Source organism: Plectropomus leopardus, chromosome 9, assembly GCF_026936395.1.
Source record: "Plectropomus leopardus strain MGB_pleo_1.0 chromosome 9, ASM2693639v1, whole genome shotgun sequence".
NCBI classification, from domain to species: domain Eukaryota; kingdom Metazoa; phylum Chordata; class Actinopteri; order Perciformes; family Serranidae; genus Plectropomus; species Plectropomus leopardus.
The window spans coordinates 15255227-15275841 of NC_142184.1; the positions used below are offsets into that span (position 1 = coordinate 15255227).

A 20615-nucleotide genomic window follows, 5' to 3' on the forward strand; every position below is an offset into this window, starting at 1 on the left:
CACATAAGGTGTAAATGTCTTGGTTAAAATCTCCCTCAGGCAATTTAATGTTATCTGTATTATTGGTTTTGTTTAATGTTGTGTTTTTGTATTATTGGTTTTGTTTTATGTTTTTTTAATGTACTGAAATAAATGAAATTGTTTCAGATGTTACTATAACTATCATTTTTTTAAATGAATTATATACCTGTACAATGCACTGTATAATTTGTAAAATGGTTTAATAATAATAATAATAATAATAATAATAATAATAATAATAATAATAATAATAATAATAAAATAGAATAAAATTAAAAAATCCTGAGCTTGAAAAAAAACAGCTCCACTTAATTTGTGGTAAGTTTCCAGGTGTAAATTGAACTGTGTTAAGTAGGTTGTTTTCAAAAAACAAAACAAAAACAAAAACATCCTGCTCAGTGTTTGTGTGATGCATCTTAGCTGCAACTGATTTAATGAGGTAAAAAAAAAAATATTCTCAGTTTCCATGGCACATGAATTACACAACTGGAATGGGGCTCTGGAGATAAAATGTTAACCTATTTCCCACTGTAAGAGGAACTGGCGCCCCCTGGTGTTTAACTCCACCAGACACGCCGCTGAGCTAATGACACTACAATAAGCCCACAAAGAGGACATCAAGACTCCTAATGATCCTTTCAGTGTTGGAGGAGTTGAGTGGCCAATGGCACTCAGCATGAGGTCTCAGAAGGCTTATAAGTGCTGCATTTCTTCCAAACTGCTCTCCACACACAGCTTACCCTGCAGGAGAAAATAGATTTAACTGATTTCTACTGCAGTGCCCGGTGCCTTCTGTCTGTCATGAAATTATTTCTGTAGTATTTAAGGGCTATTTAATACAATAGTTTAATGGCCATTAATGCGAACCTTCTTGTAGAAATCTGACATTTTAATTTCATCATTTTACTTTTGCTGTGTTTACCATAAAATACTTTATTTTGGTGTGTTGCTTTATGAGTTTAACCATTTAAATATGAGCAAAATGGTTTCATTTTTCAAAAAACACAGGGAGAAGGCAATGGGTAACTTAACACACGGCCCAAAAAATTGCAAGAAAAGTTAAGAAAAAATGTGGGTTTTTTGGCTTTTTTGGCTTTATTTTTGACACTTTTCTAATCATTTTCCCATCCTTTTTTAATTTTAAATTAAATAAATATTACTTTACTTTGCCAACATTGAATAATTTCTTGCAATGTATGGGACATTTGTTGCAAAGTTGGTCATTGCCGTTGCCATGCTTTAGAAAGAAATCAAACCAAAGGGTTAAGTCGTCCATCTTCAGACTGCACATGAAAAGTGTAGCTAGCTAAATTAAGTATTGAGTTAGAGCAGGCATGTCAAACTGGTCCACAGGGGGGCCGGTGTGGCTGCAGGTTTTTGTGCCAACCAACCAAGAGCACACAGTTTGACCAATCAACTGTCTGAAGACGGAGATCAGTTGATTAAATGAGTCAAGTCTGGTGTGCTGCTACTTGGTTGGAAACAAAACCTGCAGCCACACCGGCCCCCCTGTGGACCAGTTTGACATGCCTGAGTTAGAGTGAAAGGACAGTAAGCCAGCTGTGATTTATATTTTTAATAGTTTGCCAGACACTGTCATCAAAGTGGTCTCACAAACAAGATTTGAAATGTTTTATTTTAATAGAATTTAGGACAACCAAATATGTAAAATAAAAAAAGAAAACCAACAGCAAAAGTGAAATTTCATTCACTAGTTTGTTTTTTTTTCCTTAAAAAAATATCAGCCTTTCCCCTTGTTCACAAACCGTTTCAAAACCTGGACAAACAGAAATAACGAGATAAATTCCGAGAAGCTGGAAGGCCATTAACATTTGTTGGCAAATATAAATATAGTGGTTTGAACAGGGTCTCAAACAGCTCACATGGAAAGAGTGTACAGTTTACATGATAGTAGGACACTCGGCACTGCCTGTATCAATTTTTTATTACTGTAGAAAACCAGGATCCTTATTTACTGAATTAAATCAATGTGTTTATGACAAGGAAATATATACATTCAGCCAGCTCTAGTCTCTGGAGTACGGCGTTTGTGTTGCCCCCTCTGTCACGTTGATTGTCTATTCAGGGGCATAGTTGTGAGTGTATGTGTAGTCCGAGTAGTAATCCTGTGCCCTGCCCCTGCCTGCTGGGTAACCCCAAGAGCAGGGTCCACCTCCTGTCCCGTCCCCCATATTATGTCCTCGTCCTGGACGAGGCCAAAGTCCTACTGGTGGGGCTCCTCTCCCTCGATAGCTCCCTAAAGAACCAGGACCCATACCACCTCGCATAGGCCCATGATCCATCTGTCCAGGGATGCTACCCATACCACCATAGCCAGCACCGCACATGGGATGTGGAGGCAGTTTTGGTCTGACTATTGAGCCCCCCCTGGTGGCCACTGTGGGAATACCCACAGGCGGTCTGAGGTTGTTGGTGCAATTCACCTGAGTCCTGCCCCCCTGAATACCAGGGTTGCTGCCTCTGACGGTTTCCCCAAACTTAGGGAGCCCGGTGGGGTCCACTGGGCCGGATGTGACCACACCCTTGCTGCTAGCAGTCTGACAAGTGCTGGTCCCTGCTGTCCCCCATAGACCCTCCCCAGGTCCACTGAGTGTCCTTTCGTGCTGAGTGGGGGTCCCGCTGGCATTTTTAACAATGCCAGGCATGTAACCTGGCTGGGCTGAGTCATTGTGGTCTGTGTAAGGGAGCGAGGTGGTGTGTGGAGAGTTTCCAGCAGCCCCAGATCCTCCAGTGTCCGAGCCGTACGTGTGGCCTAACATCATTAGATGAGGCGGAGGGGGAGGTTTGACCTCCAAAGGGAGGGAAGCCAGGTTGGCTAGAGGTCCTGCAGGGGCCATGACGGGTGGGGCTGGGGCTGGGGCCATGACAGGTGGGGCTGGGGCTGGGGCCATGACAGGTGGCGCTGGGGCTATAGCTGTGCCGGGTGGGGCTGTGGCGGTGACAGGTGGTGTTGGGGCTGTGGCCATTACAGATGGGGTTGGGGCTGTGGCGGAGGCTGTAGCTGGGACTGGGGGGCGGTATTCCTGTTCCTGGGTGCTGCTGCAGGGTGAGGCGGGATAGGCAGGGGAGGCCGCATAGCTAGAAGAGCCAGTGTAGGATGACCACGAGGCCGAAGGACACAGGAAGCTCTGGTGCGGGTTCACAGGGAACCCTCCCGGTGACAAGCCGCCGATGTCTGAAGGGCCTATGCCGATCTGGTTGGAGGCCTTGAACTGAGAGATGGCTGTTTTCAGGGCACTGTAGTCAGCCAGCGTTGGAGTTCTCTCTGGGGTGGCCTGCTGCTCTGGGAGCGGAGGACGAAACTCCTCCATTTCTGGTGGGGGCGGCTGCGGAGGCTTCCCCTTCTCAACCGCCCGGTTCTGCTGTGAAGGATCTGACACGGTGGTTGGCTCGCCATCGTCAGAGTCTAATGACATGTCCTCCTCTTCCACACACTCATCATTCACTACTGGGAGAGCAGGAGAGGGCAGAGATAGAGAAATGGGAAAGTGGAGAGGAAGATATTATCAAACAAATGTGTTACAGTTGCATTAACAGCACCTAATGTGTTTCGAAAACTCTGCTGGGCAGCACAGACATCTTTAATTGGTGAGATAACAAAAGGCAATTTAGCAAAGCAATTACACTCCGACAAAATGACAAGAAATCCTGAGTGTTTTGGTGCTGAGTCCTGCTGTTGACGCTGCCCACCTGTGGAGGGCGGTGTTGGAAGCTCATTCTGATTGATGGAGCCAATCAAGCTGTGGAAACCGCTCATCACGTCGTCAATGCTTCCGATCACTATTCCATTTCTGGAGTACTGTAGAAACATCTCAAATGGCCTCTCTGTAAAAACACATCGCAACAAGCAAAACTTTGTCAACATTTAAATGAGACGAGGACATTTTGTCAAAATTATAGTGAATACTTCTATATGACTGGAATATTGTATTTAATTTAGACAGTTTCAAGAAAAATACATCACAGCAAAACCTCAGCATATGGCTGAGCAATGTGGCTTATAAATAATCCCTCTGTATATAGAGAGATATTTTAAGTTATGTCACGATATACAATCTATATCTCAACATTTTCAAATTTTCTGTAAAATAACATGACTGTTTCACCCTTTGAAATGTAGATCATACCAATGTGATCATTCTGGTTAACTAATATTAATGTAGCTCAACCTTTGATTTTAAAATTTCTCTTCAGAATTTCCTGATATTTTCTGATGACATGGGGTGAAGCAGTGTACCGTTACACTAAAAATTTGAGTCTTTGAAAATGTAATCCTTGTTAAGTTTGACTAATTAGTCACACAATTTATATTCAATTTATATTGAAATACATTTTGCAGGTGATAGGTGTTACTGTATGTAATTATTTGACATGGTAAATATTAATCCAGATAGTCTGCCTATACATAGTTTCTAGAGTATTTGTAACATTTTTACAACTTATTAGTTGAGATTCAATAATTCAACTGTTTCACTTTATCCGAAGATGCTTAACAGATTATTTATTAAGTATATGTGATAATTCATGGAAATACCTACATATTCTCAGAGTAATTTGGTTGAAAGTGAAGTATTAGTTTAAGTTCAAGTTGTAGGCAGAGTATCGAAATGAAGTGTTACCTTTAATATTAATCCATTTTGTTTCAATGTTTATTTTTTTCTTTACTTATTTATTATTTAGAGTTGGACTGACTTACTGAATGAATGTGAAACTGCCTATTTTGTTCAAAAACCAAAAGACAACATTTATTACTGCAATGCCTAGTGTACTGTATAACATACTGCAGAACAGCATGGGGGCTAGTGTGGCCGTCTTTTTCAAAGTGGAGTCTGTAGCTTAACTGCAGTGTTCTGCACAAGGTTGTGCTTAAAGTGATATGACAGGGTGGTGGTTCTGCTACCTTAAGCAGCAATCATTTTATAGCATATTTTGCGGAGGATCGTAGGCTGTTCCACATCTGCTCTCCTGAAAGCAAACTACCTTCAAAAGAGTGTAGAAACCTTTTTAATTTAGGGGTTCGGATATTATTTATTTATTTTTTTTGCAAAGGACCAATGTCACTTAAATGTTTTTGAGAATAAAAAGCCCAAATACATCTTAAATCTTTGATTTGTTGGAGTTAGTATGCTCTGCTTCTGTTTGCACAGAACAGTGCATAGAAAGGTCATTGAACCCAACACCTCGGGAGTTTGAGTCGGTCTGCTCAGCCCCCCGTTCTCTCTCCATTTATCATGATCCTGCTGCTGCGGCTGTCTTACAGGAATGATTAATTTACCCAATGATTATTTACGGGTTTATTAACTGAGTCAAGCCATTTCGGTGTCGGTGTGAGCAGCACCGGAACGCAAACACTTGAGGCCCCTTGTAGCTCACCCCGAGTGGAGCTCTGTCCTGCAGCACAGAGTAGGTGAATTTTAAAATTTTTCATAGTGAGGACACTTATCGTTTCGGCGCACAACTACATTAAACAACTTTGTTACACTAGACACAGATTATTGTACTGAGTAAGTGTTGGAGTTTTTTAACTTTATAATATAATATAATGTGTCACAAATGCTGTCAAGCATCGTCCACCACTTACGAAAACGCGGACACATAAAGTTGTAGTTTTACGATCCTGTCAGAAGACAGAGGAAAAGCTGTAGTCAAAGTTGAGGATGAAGGTACCTGTGAGGAAGATAAGGTGCCGCTGCTGTGTGTGCTGAGCTTGGAGCTTAATCAAGCATTCCAGGTCTGGAGCCTGACGCGACGCGGTGTCACACTCGTGATAAGGGAGGAACTCCACTAGGTGCTTCTTCTGATAGGCTGTGAGGAGGTTCAGCAGCCCCATGGCGTTAGTGTTCAACCTACGAGAGAACGGTATTAGATTGATACATTGGTGAGCTGTTTGTTCACAGCTGAATTCTGACGCAAGCTTATTTTGCTGAAAATAAAAAAAAATAAAAATTAAAAACATGTACCAACATCAATTATATAGGGACATTATCGCCCAAATGTTTATTGTAACATAAATCTGGAAAATAGCTGGTGTTCACGAGCAAGTTTTCTCTGCGTTCCTGGTTCAGCTATCCTGATCTGTGTGATGTTAATGTGACAGGCATTCGGTAAATAATGTCAAAAAATAAATAAATAAATAAATAAATAGAAGTTACTCATTAAATTGAGCTTTAAAATGCAACACTGAAAAAAGACTATTAATAAAATCCTATTTCCCATGTCTGACAACTTTTTTAAAAGACTGTTTTTAGACATTCTAATACTAATTAAGGCATTATTTTTTTAAAAATTAAATTCATTGCCTTTTAAGACTTTTAAAGGCTCCCTAGGAACCCCATATTTTGGATAAGCTCCTATTGAGATACTGACCTCCCCAGTTCTTTGAGCTTTTTCTGGGATTTGCAGTGCACCTTCCACTGCCAGGGGTGTTCAGGGGTGCTCTGCTCCTCCAAGAACTTTAGCAGCCCTTGCAAACGTTCTGGACAAAAACAAGCAACACAAGCTCTGAAGCATCGTCCGACTGATCACTTCCCATGAACTCGCACAGCTGCCACAAAGAAAAGTAAAACTTACCCTGTGTGATGAGGTCAGGGTTGAGGACAAACTCATCAGACACCATGAAGCCTCCAGACACAAACAGCTCATTATAAGTGTGGTTCTTGACATCGTCCAGAGTGTCCACTCCAGCAAAGCTCACTGAAGGCAACTTCTTCAAAGACACCAGAGCCGGGATCTGCAGGGTGAGAAGATGGTTTTTACAAATGAGCTCTTTTATTACATTTTGTGCTAAAACTCTCATAAAAAATAAATGTAACATGTTTCCTTGTGACATACATAACCTGTTGCAATATGCATGAAGCCTTGTCAATTAACATAATTCAACTGAGCAAGCAGATAAAAAAAAAAAAACAATACACTGCAGCAGATGTATAAATTCAATTAGGATGCGATTATTCCGGTTTGATCTCTGTCTGGATCAGCTGGTGCCATGAGACCGTGACTGAAACTAAGAGGGTGTCAGGAGGTGTTCGTACCTTGTGCACGTGTGCAGCGATGTCCTCATTCTGAATGATGATGAGCAGCTTATCTAAACTGCCGCTGTTTTCCAGAAATGTCTGCGGGCTGCACTCACGGTTGCCAAGACTTTTCAAGTACTCCTTTGTGACAGACGGGGAGAGACATAATTATTAGAGACAGACAGATGAATGTGTCCTTCTCTCTTACACTTACAAATACTGACTGACTGACAGATACAGAAAGAGCTGAGCATTGAGACGTGGAACACATAGTGACAAAGAGGAGCTAGTGTGGCCTTTCACATCCCCACCGTCAATCTGAACTGCACTTGTGTATGCCTGTGCAATTTATATACTACTGCAGAAGGCTCTTTGACTGCAGTGATAAAAGTGAAGAGTAAAAATGAGGAACATGAAAGAAAATCTATGTGCAACTAGGTAAGATCATAAGCAATAATGACACTTCAAAGTATGGCTGAAATGATTTGATTAAACACTTGAAACATGGATTTGGCAACTGTTTTCATGTGCTGTGTTGATGCCTTTCACAAGCTATTTAACCTTTGGAACATAGGACATTGGTTGACTGAGTAACTTGGTTCTGCAAATTGTAAGAAATTAGTAAAAGATGACAAGAAAATTACCTGATTATTTGTTTAAAATAATAACCAATTTGCTTAGATTTTAAAGGGTTAAAGGATTCACAGAAAATTGTTAGCAAATTTAGACTAGTTAGTAGTAGTAGTTAGTTAAAGTTGGGGTACTTTATCAAATGAAAGTTATAATAATAGTTATAATAATAGTTAGAAAGTTATAATAATAACAAGCAGTTCCAGCCTCTTAAATGCGAGGAGTTTGTATTTATATATACACTGAAAATCTACCTTTTTAGGCTTTTGAATGGACAAAACAAGGAAGTTAAAGACATCATCCGGGGCTCTGGTTCTGCATTTTTTTCTGACATTTTATGGACGTAACAATTAACTGTACAAAGCAACACATCACATAGATTAATTAATATTGTGAAAAACAGTGCTGATCTACTTTCAAAACCACATTAAGACTCGTAGTGTACCTTGATCTCCTTGCAGACGGTGCTCTCCTCCCCCTCGTCCCCGGAGTAGATGTAGAATTTTACTGTGTTCTTGGTGACATCCTTAAAGATCTCCACCAGGCTGCTGAAAACTTCAGGCTTCAGCTGACCAATGAGGCTGCCGGCCAGCAGGCTGGACCCACTGCCAGAAGCAGAGCCGGGGTTTTTGTGCTCTGGAGAGTCTGTTGTGACTTGAGAGGGAGAATAGATCTCTCCCCCCAACTCCGCTGACAAGCCCTCTGTTTTAGACCTCGTAGATACCGCCCCTTTGACAGCGCCCATTTTACTGCTCTGTGAAAGGGTGGTGCTCTTTGAAAGGGAGAGGTCCGCTTTAGTTTTGGAAGTCTGCATAGGGGTGGGGGGCGGTGTTGTAAGATTAGATGTTGTAACTGGGGGAGGTGAAGAAGTGACCTTGGAGGGAGCAGGTGGGGCTGGGATCAACTTGTCCATCTTCTCACACAGTGCTTTGACATGTCCCTGAATGGGGACGGGGGAGACGTAGGGTACGACAAATTCTGAGAAGCAGCTGCTGGGCAGCCAGCAGTGGCGTGGAGGCAACCGCGGGGGCAGCTGCGAAGAATAGCAGATGCGATGAGCCGTCATGATGTTTTTAATGTCAGAGGTGAGACTGTGAATTTCCTGGTTCAGAATGGTGTCTAGGCTGATGGAGGGCCTGAAGGGAACTTCCTCTGCGACTGGTAACGTGGGTGGTGCAGCCGCCTTTTTTACTTCCACGGCTGCAGGCGCCTTTGGCTCTGGGTAGCTCTCTGCCACCGTCACAGCCTCCGGCTCTGGCTCAGGCTCGGGCTTTGGCTCAGGAAAAGGCTGTGCTTTGTCTGGAGGAAAAAAAGATAGGGCACTTGTCACTGTGATGCCTTGTGAAGTAGATCTAAATATGCCTTCAAGGGAGAGATTTGCGTGTACTGCCGACGGCTTTAGATACCTTCATCAGCGGGGTTAACCCAGGTCGGGTTGTCTGAGGTGTGAGTTTGCTCTGTTGGGGAGCCAGCGCTGAGTGGACTACCAGGGCTACAGTCCATGTCCTCCTAAACACAGAAAACACCCGCAGATATTTTTAGATCTAGAACCACATTTAATTCACAAGGTTCGCACTCATCATCATGGACAAAAATGTAAAACTTTTTCATGACTTTTCAAGGACCCATAATAATGAAATAAATAAAAAAGCCCTACATGCATGTCATTTCTCATACATATCAAATTCAAACCCTATTCTGACATAATTTCAGCTAGCTTGCACACGTGGATGGAGAGACGGAGACAGCGAGAAAATGAAGAATCATACAGTAAAAAAAAGCCACACAGGTGCATATTAGAGAAATGTTTCGTCAACAGTAGAACACCATATATGAATAATTTTGATGGTCTTAAAGATTTGAAACAGATTTTGAGCTATTTATCTAGTTTTTCTAGTGAGTTAATCGATACGTTTCTAGGTACTTTATTTACTCAACTATTGAAGAGATAAATCATTATGTAGAGCTACTGTATATATCAGACGGTCTTTGAGTGTGTGTTGATTGTTGTGTGTTGTAATGTGTTTAGTCCAACTGTGAGTATGAATGTTATATGTGTTCATGTAATTTAGTAAATGAAATATTGTCAATGAAAATAATGGAGACCCTGGGAAAAGTAGCAACTGTTCAACACAGAAGCTAATGGGGATCTTAATAAACAAACAAACAGCTTCAGATATTAACTTTGCTGTTATATTGCATTTTGTGGGAGGTTATTCACAGAAGAATACTGTAACAATTTCATTACACACAACAAAATTTTGAACTTTTCAAAATCTTTCCATGATTTTCACAAATTCCATGCCTATTCCAGGCTTGGAAAACAAGATTGTGAAATTCCATGACTTTTTCAGATTTTCCATGACTATGGGAACCCTGAATTCATGGTAAAATACTTCAAAATAACAACACAACAATCAGCTGTTCACATCTCACCTCTGTGTAGTTTGTTTGAGACACGGGCTCGTTTTGTTTCTTCAGATCAGGTTCCGGGATGGCAGGCTCCCCCCTCCCTGAACCCGTCGATGGTTCGCCGTGGTTTGACTGCGCAGACATTGAACCCTGAGCCACGGCTTTGTTGAGAGTAGCCAGGAGGATCTTGAGAAGACGCTGGGTCTCACCGACTGCAGAGGCGTTGGTGTTGCCATGAGCCCTCAGGTCAGTGTCGTAGATACCCATGCTTTCCATCACTGCGGTCAGATTGTCGCTCTGTCCGCCTTCTTCTCCCATCTCATCCGCTTGGGCTCCTGGCAGGATACACACAATTAATTAGAGGTGTTTGCTAAATTTGGTATATTATTGTACAAGAATATCTTGAGCTCTTAAAAAACTACAGTGTTTATGTGCATCATACGGGGTTCCCACACATTTTCATAGACAAACATTCAAAACCTTTTCCATGACTTTTCAAGTTCCCATAATATTTTTTTCTTCCCCTTTCTTGTTTGTTTATCATCACGTCTTTCATTTTCTCCCTGCGTTCCCTCTCTTCACTTTACTGAAAGACTTAATCAGTAGCCTTGTGTCCACTTTATCACTGCAAAAGTTAAACAAATCAAGTGCAAAATGTTAACAGATGTGTAGATATTTGACCAACTGACAAAGTATTTTGTATTTTGTTCTTAAGTTCACCATTCTCTTGTGATCAAGATGATCCTGATTTTTTGGGGATCAAAGACATAGATCAGACTATATGATCTAATGCCATTTCAAAATCCCTTTTTTGTTTTGTCAAGATACATCTCACTGTCAAGATACAATCCAACAGCAAAATTTTCCAAAAACCTTTTCATGATTTTTACAAATTCCTTGACTTTTCCAGGTTTGTGGGAACCCAGATCATACAAGGAATGTAAAGAAGTGTGTTCCTGCACTCAAACGTTTTTATTTAAGGTGGAGAAATGCGAATACGAACAGCTGTCTGGATTAGCAACAAAAATGCATCTTGACATTTAAAAATGTAAACAATCTAAGTAATTTCATTCATAAACCAATAAACTGACTGCCTGTTGATCTAGTGCCACTGGGCAGCAATGTTTTTCTAATTTGCAATGCAATTACTAAGAACTAATCAGACTGTGTTGTGAAACTAACATTCATTCATTCTTTCAGAGGGGCTGACTCTGGAAGCAGTAGGTGGAAACTGTCAAAAAACTAAAATTAAAATAAACTGTGTAAAATCAAGCAACACAGACAGCTGCAGCCCTCCTCACCTCTGCTGGGTTCCCCGTTGCTCAGGAGATCTGTGCGTGGGTGTTTGTTCATGCCCCCCCTCTCATCTCCCTCAAACTTCCTCTTTAGACTGTTGGCGTCCCAAGCCCCGTCCTCTCCCCTTTCCTTCCCAGGATCCTTCACTAGTGCTTTCTTATGAAGCTGAATCAGTTTGAGCAACTGCTTCATCTTGTCTTTATCGTACTCATTCTGGGACAGCCGCAGCCTCTGAGGGGGCTGAGGCTGGGAGTCAGCGTCAGACTTGTGCTGCGACTGTGCCCCGTTTGAATGGCCCGACCCTTGCCTCCGCCTGCCGCTGTCTGCGGGTGGCTTCTCCTGTGCTGGGGGTGGCCTCTCCTGGGGCAGCCTCTCTGTAGGTCTCTCTGCCCTGTCTGAGCCCCTGTCCGAGCCGCCCCAGTCAGAAACAGGGCTGTATTCCACTGGGGCCGGAGCAGGTGTGGGTATGGGTAAGGGTACGGGTACGGGTACGGGGCTCCGTATTCTCTCAATGATGTCCTTCATCTTGTTCAGAGGTAACATGTAGTTGGCAGGGTTGTGGACATAAGACCGCAGCACAGCATCCATGTTAAATTTAGGCCTGGGCACTGGGAGCGGGTTGGTCCTTTCGTCCACGTTACATTTATATTCAGGCAGAATAAACTGCCGCACCGTGCCTGAATCCATACGGTTTAGGTAATCGGTGGCCTGACGCTCCACCCCCAGGCTCAGGTCCTTGCCCGGGTTGGGGCGCAGCTTAAACAGCGCGTAGTGCAGAGCAGGGATGAAGGGTTTCAAGGAGGAAGGGATAGCAGGCTGGGGCTCCACCGTCAGCGGCTCTGGCTCGAACAGTCTGGATGCTATGAGGGATGACACATATGTTAAGACTCACGTAAAACGTAAAGATCTTCTTCATGACCTTAATAACTCTATTAAAACATAATTTCAGCTGGCTGGCATACATGAGGGGAGAGACGTTTTCCAGGGATAAAATGTAGAAATGTGTGTGATGGTAAACGCTACATTACATGACAGAAGGTTATCCACCGAAGATTAGAGTAACAATTTCATTATGATATAAAAATCAAATGTCTTTTCTACAACTTTCAATGATTTTTACTAATTCCATGACATTTCCAGCCCTGGAAAATGTGTTTGTGAAATTCCATGGGTTTTCCGGGTTTTCCATGACCGAGGGGACCCCCAAACCTGTTGTATCCAGACATTCTCCACTTGTTAATAAAACGTTCCAGTTGGGAGGTTTATGCAGATGCTGCCACTGGGGCAGAAAAGAGATGGATAGGTGTTGAATAATACTTACTGTACTTGACAACCATCCTTGACTCCTGAAAGATGAATAATGCTTGCAGGTTCTTCTCAGCGCGCCCCCGCCTCTCTAGGAAACAAACAGCACACATTTTTTTTAAGATGAACCCTCACCAAAGGCAACAAGTAGGTGTTCAACTGACATAACAGAAAATTATGAGAGGAGAGTAAAAGCTTTTCGGCACCTTTGGACTCAACCATCTGCGCAGAGGACAGCAGGAAGAGAAAGCCCCTGTCAAACAAGGACTTCACCAGCACCTGAACAAGGAGAGTACATATTGTCATCAGAAGTACCACGGTGTATCTTCATTACGTAATATGAGCAACTATAAATTATAACATCAGTAAGTTGCTGGACAGGTTTGCACTTATTCCTTTGGGTATACTTGTACCTGGATTTATTTTATTTGTTTATAGTTACAAACAAAACAAAACAAAAGCAGCACAGTTACACAGATGATCTCTCTGCACTGTTTTCTTGTTAAATGAGAATAAAGAAATGTTTATGGAACAAAAACTACTTTAATTCTATCAAACAATGATGCTAAATGCAACATTTTTTTTTATTTATGTCTTTCTCTGTGTGCTTTCTCAAACTTTGGAAGCAGAAGCACCCAAATGACCAGCTTTTTGTTCAAAATAGACATCCAAAATGTTTTGATCAATTCAACACCAAGGTCATTTTGTAGACAAACTGTGATTTGGTGAACTGATTCCGTATCATTTGTAGGTTTTTCATGCATGAGAGGCTGGTAGGTAACAGCTACAGAGTGACTCACCATCCTGTCCCTCTCCAGTTTGTTGACCAACGCTGCCAAGCTGCCGCTGGTTGGTTTGCCTTTTCCATCCACCACCTCAAACAGGCTGCAGGACATCCCACATTTCATCACTGCAGACAAAGACAAGCAAGTTGGAATACAAAGCAGAACCACAGCTCATTAGGGCTATAACAAATAGATAGAAGCTTCATTCATGGCGTTGTATTTGAATTCTAAATGAACATTTAAGCATGGCATTTTTTTCTATTTATTCTGTTTAAACCAGGTTTTTCTGCACAGTTTCACATAAAATAATAATAATAATAATAATAATAATAATGATGGCACAATAATTTTCTTATTATACCATCGGTTGAATTTGATGCCAGTGGTGGCTGCGTAGGATTGTTTTCGACTTGTGTTATTATCTGGAGTTACTTCCAATAACTCCATAGTGTTGTCAAGTCCAAAAGTCAAAATTTATTGAAAAAGACAGACTTTTCACAGCATTTTAGTATGTGAAAAAAAGATATTCTGCCTCAATCCAAAATTTAAACGGAATTTATGATGCCAAAACAGACAAGTTATATTCAGTTAAAAAAAGTTGATTTAATAAAAAATGACTTGCTCATTTAATGTGATGAATCACTTGATACAAATTGAGGATTTAAGGGTGGTGACATAAAATATGACAAGACATTCAAAGCCTAATCTGTAAACCTCTATAAAAGCTTCAAATGTAAACAAACAAAAAAATAAACACACAAAAGAAACTCACTGATTATAATTATATCGATGAATAGAGTAAAACAGCTGTTTCTGTGATACGCAATGCAATGTATGCATTTAGAATAGCTTTATAGCATTACCGGCTACATCCCAGACATTTTCCAAATACAGGTATACACATAGGTGTGATCAGGACTGACCTTCCCGTGATGCGCTGTAGGTGTCCCAAGAAAAGAGCACAGAGGGAATCTTTCGCTTCACCTGCTCCAGCTGCATGCCTCGACTCACCTCTAGCTTCTCAGGCCTTTGTGGAGATTTATGAGAGAGTAAATCATAAACCCTGACAAAAACAACGTCTTTATATTACTCAAGACGTGAGCTCTGATTTCCTATTCGCAGTGTTAAAGTATAGTAAAGTATAGCACATAATAATGTTTTGTGGCAAAATGCGTCTTTAATGATTAACAGTGGAAACTCTAGTGGCACTGTGGAAGTTTCTAGGGATGCACATAATTATATGAGAGACTGAAGGTGTACTCACAGTTTGAAAGGGAGGTAGGGACGCGAGGAGGATCGTAAACAGATTGGAAACAATTCCTGACCCTTGTTCACTAGTGGACCACTCCACACAGTGTAGCAGCTCTTCCCTGCAATGCAATTAACAGCACAGGTCAAGGGTCAGGTGACATACAAAGAAATAGAGGAGCTCATATAACTTGGAATTTCTGCCAGTTTATCACTGAAAAAGGCATATTTTTGTCACATACACTTATTTATATTTTTTGCACTGGTTGTTGAATCAAATTTAGATAATTTTGAGGATGCATTACTTAATATGCACTCTTCTGTTACTGACCAGTCATGTGCGTGCCAATAAAAGCGTTTAAGTCAGATCTCAGGTAAAGCAGTTGCAGACAGGCAGCAGAGTGTTTTCCACTCCTGGTGTGAAACGGCCTTTACATAAATCTCACTTCTGACACTTATTCAAGACAACACATAAAGGCATTTTGTTTTATTAAATGTTTATCAAATATATGTTTTTTTTTAATATCTTACCTCGACTTCCTTCCGGGGAAATAGTGTTAAACCTGTTTCGGAGAGATAAAAAAAGCCTATTCACAAACACAGAATGCCATGCAAACTTCCTCAACCACTGAAGATACTTGGTGAGTTTCACCATTTCCAGCAGGAATATTTACCTGTGTGAAGTCATAGGAGTTGCTGCAGCCTCCTTGCCTTTGTACTTAAAGGAAATCACAGCGTAGGGGTACACATGTCTGGGCCGCATCTTGATCTCATCGAATGCAAACTCGAAAAAATATTGCTGAAAGACAACAAGAAAGACACATTCAAACTTACAAATTCTGTCCAAACATAAACACAATATATGCTGTAAGTGAATAAAAGAAAGGTGTTTACCTGCGTGAGCTCAAAAGCCCTGTAAGACAGCAAAGACGTAACCCTGTTGCAACTTTTGGACAAATGACAGTCAAACTTAGGAGTAGGTTCCATGGCGTTCTTCGGCATGTTCTCGTGTATGTGCTTTATTCGGCCCTGTGAGACAAAACATGCTGGTGAGGTTAAGGTCCCACAAGAATTATAAATCTATCAACATCAAATAATGAAAACAGATTGGAAGCCATACCCTCATAACTTTAAAAATGATCATGTCTCCAGATGAGCCCACTTCAAAAGGATTCATTTGTAACAGATCAGAATATTTGGAGACATAAACACCTGCAATGACAAAAGAACTGAATTAGAGGAAAAGCGTAATACTCCATCGCATTTAAATATCATTTACACTACAAAAATTAAACTGTGGCTGGGCAAAATGTCGATATTATACACATATAATAAAATACATTAAAAAAAGTAATACAAAAAAAAAATCTTTCGTGGAAATATATTGTGAAAACCCACAAAATCAACCCAACAATGTTGATGCAATATCAACGTATTTGGTCAAAAATATTGTGAGTGTCTACAGGTATCCGACACTTAAATTCAATGCTTTGTAAGACCTTTTGAAGATGATTTTTAATCATATTTAAGTCAGACTTTTGGACAAATTATCTTTCTCTCATTCAAGCATTGCAGGATTATAAGTAAATATGTGTTGTCCCATACAAAATTAGGCTTTATGTAGACACACAGTTATTAGAGTGAGTTGGGTTATCATAAAACTTCCATTAATAGCCCGGGATATTATTTGCTTAAACCACTGAACTCAACAAGCTTTTCTTTCGGACAGGCCTCTACATGGGACAGCCTTTTAATTTCTTTCATACAAAACTGTTGCAAAGCAAAGATGGTAAATAAAATCAAATTGTTCATTAATACCTATTTTTTGCTTCTTTCGTTTACTTTGCCAAAATTATCTTCTTTGGTGCTCATGCTTTCAGTAAAATTAACTTAATGATTGAATTGTAGAGAATCCTACCAAGCTAATTATGTTTGTAGCATGTCCATATTGACAAAACTTAAAACATTAACTTTTGTATGCGCAATCTACGTGGATAATAAAGCTGACAAACCGGTGTTATACATTCCAAGAACTTCTGCAAAATCAACCTAATGGCAACCAGACGAGGCCTCTAACAGAGACAGGCATTTGTTTGTCAAAATGTGTGGCCACACCGGGCTAGTAAAAGGAACTGGGATTCTATTTGGGACAAGGCTTATATTTATGGTAATCTAAATTTTGTCATCAGGTAAGTGCAAGAATGAAGTGACAAACAACACTGGGTTCAGAGGCAGGTTTTCAGATCTGTAACATATTGTTTTCAAAATAAGTCAAGCTTTTCTGTGTTAAACGCTTGACTTATTTTGAAAACAATAATAAGACCTCACACAGTCAAGTGTAATAATAATATTCATGAAATTGAAATAAAATACATTTTCAGACTTTTAAAGACCCACAAAGACCCTGCTGATCGTGCAGCCCTAAATAAACCATAACAATATTGTCAGTTACTTGTTGATATTTTGAGAAAAGTCTTTCATTCCTTGAACGGGTAGTCATTTGAACCAGTATATAAGTGATATATTGTTGCATATATCAGAGCCATTCCCTGCTGATAATATAGCATGTATCATCTATCAACAGCTGCAAGTTTAACAGGTCAAAGTGCTGTTCAAACACCATCTATGCCTATCGACCAGTTTCAAACTGAAGTCCATCAAAACAGGACACTAATGAGGCTGTCTATCCTCTAAACAGTATCATGAGAGGCAACAGCAACATGCAAGAGACTTACTTACCCTTTGATGGATTCCCTAGTGTAGTAATCCTCGTGTGTCCAACCGACAGACCCTTATCACAGATCCAGTGGAGCTAGTCATACAAGAGAACATACAGAGCTCAAAATCATCACATAAAAAGAAAAAAATGCTTTGTAACTTGCTCATCATCAATACCTTGGATTTGTCTGGATAAAGGAAGCAGTAGGACTCAGTCAGTTCCTGTTCTGTCCGCCCCTCCTGCTTCATCTCTCTCCGCTTTTCAATGAACTGGAACAAAAAAGGGGAGCAGATGACAAATGAGAGAAATTTCATGATTCTTCTATATTTGGTTTCAACACACAAAAAGGTTCCATCAAGGTTCAAGTTGACATTGTAGGGTACGAGAGACAATGACCAACCTCTTTCTCCAGCAGCTCATTCTGAATGAGCCTGGCCTTGCAGTAGGAGAAAGTTCCTCGTGACGATGCGTCTAGGTAGAACGAAGAGACTATCTTCACAAGGTCCTCAAACTCTCTGCTGTCGGGGAGCAGGAAATTGTACAAACCTGCACACAGAGAGGTAAATAAGATAAGCATATAGCATCTGCAACGTAGACATGTGTGCATGTGCAGAGGAGGAGCAGTAAAAAAGCAGCACACCATACGAGAACTTTAAGTGAAACTATCTCAAGTAGCAACATCATCCTCTTCTCTCATTTATGGGGTAATACGGCATGGATTTAAAAAGTCTGAAATGTGTTGAAGAGGACACACGACCTAAGTTAAGACTTTAGTTCAACGTCAAAAAGTTGCATGTTCCCATGCATAAGACATTTGGTACAAGAACAAGTGACATACTTGCAGACCAGATGTACAGTTCACAGGGTTTGCAATGAGCCAGCAGCATCCTAAGCTGAACTTATTTCTCAGGTGTTCAACTCAGTTTCTGACAACAGGTTACTGAAATGCCCTTGACAGAAAGAGCTGAACACATAATATTTGTTATTCAAGCAAGATCCCTTTGCATGTATTTTCATTCACTTCAAGATGGCAGGAAAAGCATATAGTTTGTAGACATGGACCATGTAGGAACTACATAGTCAAACTGTGTGTTTTCATAAACAGACAGTAAAAAAGCAAACTAATGGTTCACTAACCAAAGATATTTCCTGCAAGGTAGCAAACATGACCACAGTAAGGAAACATAAAGTTGACATCGAGGGTTGCTGCTAGGATACTGTTTCACTTCAAGATGAAGCAGTTGCATAATTGTGTCATTTGTATGTGATTTCTTTAACAACATGTATGATGTGATAAGCAGGTGGCCCCACAGGTATTTACACATTGTCTTATCAGGCCCTCACTCAAAAAAGTTTAGGCACCCCTGCCTTACATCAACAAACTGCTGTATGGGTGACCAGCCATGCATTTGTCCATGTTTACATAAGGGTTATGTCAAGGCAACCATATGCAATGAAGTGAAACCATCACTGTCTGACTACTGGATAGAGCATCATCAGGCTCAAAGCTATGAGGTAACAAAAGTAGCAAACAATGCTCATGTGAGGCAAAAGGATGAAGACTGGAGTGCACGCACAGCCAAGTCTGTTTGAGTGAAAAGTTTCAAACTCGGGCAGTAAAACATTTCATGCATGTGCAACCTGCTGAGCAGCCTTTAAACTAGGCTCAAAATATGAAGTCCAGCAGCTTCAACTCAACTTTGCATGTATACAAATAACTGGTGCATGGCAGCAAGGTTTTTAACAACCACCAGCTTTTTTGGGACATGATGGGGCAACAGTGGTTGTATTGTACTCTGAGGGGTATTGAGGTGCAAAGGGGATGCTCTGATATTTCAGTGACAGCCTAAATAGGATTTCATCACAAGTGACATGGGACTGTGAAAACATTTGAAATAGACGGGTGGGGTGGATAAATCCATGCCCTTCACTGAGGTCAATGAGACACGCACATGTTGTCAGGTGACGGCTGCAACACACTCATGACACCAGCAGCACCACTCAATAAGACTACAGTCTCGTGAAAAGGTGAAACAAGGTGGCCTTTCAAACAGGCAGTCCTCAAAGTGTTGCTTTCAGGCGCCTTCACAGGAAGGTAACGTTAGCTGCCCGACGATAGTGCTCTGTGTGGTAACTTGGATACCTGGGTTGGACTAACAAAGCTACGTGTGCAAAAACATCTCACGCTGCATCAGTCAACACTATCCGCGTGTTCAAATGGAGTGACGCTGGTTTGATATAAACCTAAAATGTCAGTGAACATTTTGTTAAACTCGTAAAACTAGCGAGACCAGCTAGCGAGCTAGCAGGCTAGCGACATGCAGCAGCAGAATTATCAAAGACAGGACAGCCTCTGTTCAAAATAGCAGCGATATGGCACCACCTTTCCGCTCTCTGTTCTTCCTCGGAATTTGGAAATTCGGTCTCTGGCCCGGCGAAGGAGAGCTGCTAAAGCTCCGGGCGTCTGCCTGCACTCTCCTCCGCCGCTCAGGGGCTTCTTGGTCGGGCATTACACCGTCTCCACATCCAGGCTGATCGCCATTTTGGTTGGCTGTGGCCGAGGTGGCGGCTGAATTCTTCGGGGGTTCGCCGCCTTCCGGCTGGATATCGTCCGTCTCGGTACATTCTGAGTCCCTTTTCCCCACCGCGTTGGGGTTCAGGGCCATTTTCGGGCACCGTGCACGTATAACGGGCAATGTAGCTCTAACGATTACGGCGCCGCTTCACACACACACTCTCCTCCTCACCCAGCCTCCGCCATTGTGAAAATGACGTACACGTTCTTCTCCACCACTGCAAAACGCTGCCGTCACTATGTTTACATACGAGAGAATCCGCGCCACCCAGCGGCGGATCCGTGAACCGCGACTCTTCACGCCGTGGTGGATGAACATGGTGCTGATCCATACTACAAGAATGAAGTGTAGGATGCAGCCAAATATGGGAAATCCTGCCATTTTCTGCTGGACTACTGAATTATACAGTCTACCTATGATGTGTATCTTTGCTACATACGCATTTTAATTTACTCTTATGTTATGTTATGTTATGTTATGTTATGTTATGTTATTTTTAAAAGCAAACTCAAAACCTACCTTTTTAGTTTGGCTTTTAATTGAATTATTTATCTTTTTATTTATCTTTAATTAATACTATTATCATTTT

General features: G+C 41.3%; 1 protein-coding gene across 2 annotated transcripts; it reads right to left on the bottom strand.

Annotated features, from left to right (window-relative positions):
- Positions 1-1582: 1582 nt before the first annotated feature.
- Positions 1583-20255, bottom strand: tasorb (transcription activation suppressor b). Of its 2 annotated transcripts, none has more exons than XM_042491612.2 (23): positions 19834-20255; positions 17851-17996; positions 17627-17719; positions 17471-17543; positions 15852-15943; positions 15626-15760; positions 15406-15530; positions 15263-15294; positions 14748-14853; positions 14407-14510; positions 13499-13608; positions 12905-12977; positions 12715-12789; positions 11399-12253; positions 10122-10432; positions 9092-9194; positions 8131-8984; positions 7074-7196; positions 6613-6772; positions 6409-6517; positions 5710-5888; positions 3733-3867; positions 1583-3487 (listed from the first exon to the last, which is right to left on the bottom strand). In XM_042491612.2, exons 1-23 carry the CDS (start codon positions 20114-20116, stop codon positions 2100-2102), a joined length of 5664 nt encoding a protein of 1887 aa, XP_042347546.2. In that variant the 5' UTR covers positions 20117-20255; the 3' UTR covers positions 1583-2099. The 2 variants fall into 2 exon arrangements, with proteins under 2 accessions (XP_042347546.2, XP_042347545.2); XM_042491611.2 differs by having other exon boundaries at positions 1583-3490.
- Positions 20256-20615: the final 360 nt, after the last annotated feature.

What these genes read in the sequence shown, in the direction of transcription:
- tasorb (XM_042491611.2), bottom strand. Translation starts at nt 20,116, where the DNA reads ATGGCCCTGAACCCCAACGCGGTGGGGAAAAGGGACTCAGAATGTACC. An exon ending in ACTCCTATGACTTCACACAG is followed by an intron (nt 15,295 to 15,405) that starts GTAAATATTCCT and finishes TCTCCGAAACAG; the next exon opens with GTTTAACACTATTTCCCCGG. An exon ending in CCCTACCTCCCTTTCAAACT is followed by an intron (nt 14,511 to 14,747) that starts GTGAGTACACCT and finishes ATCTCCACAAAG; the next exon opens with GCCTGAGAAGCTAGAGGTGA.